Source organism: Meleagris gallopavo, chromosome 3 (genome assembly GCF_000146605.3).
Source record: "Meleagris gallopavo isolate NT-WF06-2002-E0010 breed Aviagen turkey brand Nicholas breeding stock chromosome 3, Turkey_5.1, whole genome shotgun sequence".
In the NCBI taxonomy this organism is placed as follows: domain Eukaryota; kingdom Metazoa; phylum Chordata; class Aves; order Galliformes; family Phasianidae; genus Meleagris; species Meleagris gallopavo.
In genome coordinates, this window is record NC_015013.2 from 47,392,972 (window position 1) to 47,396,879 (window position 3,908).

Sequence of the window (3,908 nt, forward strand, 5' to 3'; positions counted from 1 at the left end):
AGTAGCTATGCAAAAATCTCATACCCAGCATGATCTTGCTTGTAAGTAGATCCGTTTTAAAAGACTATTTCTGGATAACTATGCAATACATCTGAGAAAATGTTATTAAGTATACATAAGATACTCTTAAAGAAACTATTTTTAAAAACCTTTCAGTATTCTGCACTTTCATTATTCCTTTTACTGTAAAAAGTAGATTTTAATTTAAAACACGCAGTGGGAATCATGGTAATTATTTATATAAACCTGTCATTCTATAAACTACGATCATTTACCAACTCCCAGTGGGCAGATATTCTAATTCCAAATTTGGTCAAAGATTATAACGGTCTATTTTAATCCATGTGGGTCAACACTGGCATGAGATTACATGGAAAAGCTTCAAGTTTCAGTATTTCAAAAAAGAAGGAACAGATACTAAAATACTTCTAATAAAACAAGTTATACAACAGTATTTTACTTTCAAAAATAATATTCTAGGCGTAACAGCAAAGCTTGGAAAGAAATACAAGTGAAAAGAGAAATGTCAATTCTATAGTTCATGTAAAAAAAAAAAAGACCTGGCAGACAACAGAAAACTACTATTTGATTGCAGCATACACTACCATTATCTGAAGCAAAAGTGGCGTATGTGCAAATAAAATTCATTAAGATTTTATTATTCTACAGGAACAAACGCAATTTTGTTTGAATAAATACTGTCAAACCACTAGTGTGGAGCCATCCCTTACAATGCAGTGTGCCCCTTGCTGATTTCAACAAACTATGTTCAAACTGTAAATTCGGACAAAATATTTCAGGATCAAAATATTCTGTAATTTAAAATAAAATGCATTGCCTTATTTGCAAATTGCAAAAACTGACCTATGGCAGCAGATGGGTAGGACTGCAGAGAACTGAAGTGCAGCAATTCTTAGAAAATCAAAGAATCACTGAGGCTGGAAAAGACCTTCAAGATTATCCAGTCCATGACAATGATTTTCCAATGACTGTTAACTTACTGTCTAATCATCTCTTAACAGCACGTTCTCTAGAAAATAAAGCAAGCTCTGATTTTATTTGTAATGTAAATGACCACAATGAAGTTGTACAATAATGGTGTAAACTGTTTGGATAGCTAATACTGCAAAAAGATACTGTTTTTCTATTAATCAATAAAATGTTCCTGCATGTCTTAAGTTACATAAAGGAGTTTGTTTATTTATTTAACTCAGAATTTTGAGGCAAACTAGATTTCACCATTCCCTTTAAGGTCACTGCTCACAGACACACAGCTTGTTTTCATATTCCAGCAATGACAGCAAAATTACATCTCTAAACGCAGTCTGAAGCTGAAATAATTTGGTCTGTTCTCTACCCTTAAATTCCTTCAGGTTACATTTTACACAGAATAATTTAAACCTACAAGATACTCATTCTCAGAGTGTGAACAAATATTTTCCTTTCCTTCACTCATCCCCAAATGCAAAAGAGAAGATCTTCTGAAACTTTCTGACAACTTCACTATTCTTAAAAACTGCATTCAAATTGTGTTTTGAAATAAGAATTTCCTTTGCCTACTCCAACTTCTCCTTTCTCCAGCAGTTTCACCACACCTTCTCTGCAAATAACTGAGTATACAATATGTGTGCATAACAATGTGTACAAACTCAAACATAGCTTGAACTGTGAGAAGTTTAACATTAGAATGTAAGCTGGTTGCTGGAGTGCCTGACTTGCATGCTGAGCCACCAGCCACATCAAATGGGCTTACACTGGCACAGATAAGAAATAAAATGAAATCCACCAGTTCATAATTGTGACTTAAACCAATTTCAATGAAGCAAAGACAAAAATCAGGTTATTTTAATGAAATTACTTTGCATTTGTCACAAAAGTTGTTTATTACAACATTCAATTACAACGTTTAAGCTTCTAAAAATCTAATAAAACTTAATTTAATTCTAAGGTTTGCCCATTCTAACCACAGGCAGCAGTAAGACTAGAATCAGCAAAGACCTCTGCAGTCATTTCCAGAATTTATCTGTTTGGTAGACTGTAAAAGACTTTGTTCTTAAATGATGTGGTTTTTTTTGCTTTATTTTGCTTTTAGATATGAAAAGCAGGCAATAGTTCTATCAGTAGAATCAACATTATTCATTAAGAATATAGTTACTGAGAAGGATATTGTCTTGTTGTGGAAAAACAGAGAGCAATATGATAAATAATATGATTTCCTAAGGAGTGAAGGGTCTACAGCACAAGTAGAGAAGCAGCTGAGGGAGCTGGGATTGTTTAGTCTGGAGAAGAGGAGGTTCAGAGGAGACCTCATTGCACTCTACAACTTACTGAAGGGATGTTGTAGTGAAGAGGGGTTTGGCCTCTTCTCCAACAGACAACAAACAGGACCTGAGGAAATGGCTGCAAGTTGTGCCAGAGGAGGTTTAAGTTAGACATAAGGAAGAACTTTTTCTCTCAGAGAGTGGTCAGGCACTGGAATGGCCTGTCCAGGGAGGTGGTGGAGTTGCCGTCCCTGGCAGTGCTCAAGAGGCGTCTGGACGAGGAGCTGCGAGATATGGTTTAGTAGCTTAGTGTGTAGTAATGGCAATAGGAGGGTGGTTGGACTAGATGATTTTATAGGTGCTTTCCAACCTTGTGATTCTATGATAAGAGTAAAATTAACCTGAAAGTATGCGAATTTTGAAATCTTTCCAAAAAAACCCAACAGGGAACAGAATTAACAAGAAAGTGAAATAGGGCACTGCTATCTTCCAGTTGTAAAATAAGAAAAAAAAAAGACAACAACAAAACGTTTATCACATTTTCTTCCCATATTCTTTTTTCTATCTAGATAATAAAACGGATTATTTTGTACCTGCTAATTCCTTTAAAAATTAAGGAAGCTACGATGATGACCTAACAATTGTGTATATATAAAAAATAATAATTCTAAACTGATGAATATGTAAATACAGCAGCTATACAGTATTGGATAGAGAAGAGACCTTTTGTAATATAAAACAAATGCTACTGTCTGTCAGTAAACACTTCAGTATGATTTCTTGACACATTACGTCATTTTACTGCTAATTGCTTTAAGTACATTTGTACATGATATTACGCAGCAAGCTACAGGAATCCAAAAGGTTGCCAAGAACAAAGAAACAGGCCTTTCTCTTTAAAGTTTCTGTGAATACAACATCACTTATATTAGCAAACTTGAACATTCATTTGCTGGGGATTAGATTTCTACTAGTAACTGCATCAGTACTGACTGGTAAATAAACAAATGTGACTCTTAAAACACCTTGCACCCAAAATCTCTAAGGACCTTTCAAAATGCAACAACAAATTATTTTATTTCAGTTGATATTTCTAATCCCAGTTAGTTAGTAACCACAACATTAAATACTTACACCTGTTTAAGAAGTTATCAATGTTTTTGTTTTTTCGCAAGGCAGGAAAATCCAATTCATACACCAAAGCATCTAATCCATCCTGCAGAAAAACAATAAAAGCAAAATTAAATGTTTGGGAAAATACAATTCTGCTAGTCAGAGAGATGAAATTAAAATGGCTGTTCTTATCGATTTTCCATACAAACAAAATTATTCACATTTACTTAATGATTCAATTAGCTACTGCACATCTCTAAAGGACAAGCAAAATAGCTGTTACTCCTCTTCCATTGGACATTTTGAAACTTAATCTTTGTCCCTCTCAAAACAAATACACTTGTACAAATTAGTTATCTTCATTAGCTCCACTTTTACATTAGTACTATTTTTTCTAAATATAAAAACCTTAAATAACAGTTCTAATGAAATTCATCAACATTAAGAAGTCACAACATACCATGCAGCAAGCACCTAATCATTGAATGGCAATGGGAAAAAAGGTTAATTCCAAGAGTCAGGCCCCCCACCACC

General features: G+C 34.1%; 1 protein-coding gene across 1 annotated transcript in view; it reads right to left on the minus strand.

Annotated features, from left to right (window-relative positions):
- The window catches only part of ROCK1 (Rho associated coiled-coil containing protein kinase 1), a 79,524-nt gene that overhangs the window by 47,394 nt on the left and 28,222 nt on the right, over positions 1–3,908 (minus strand). Inside the window, exon 2 of the mRNA XM_010708815.2 lies at positions 3,396–3,477. Within this exon, the coding sequence (XP_010707117.1) occupies positions 3,396–3,477 (82 nt within the window). The remainder of the gene's footprint in view (positions 1–3,395; positions 3,478–3,908) is intronic.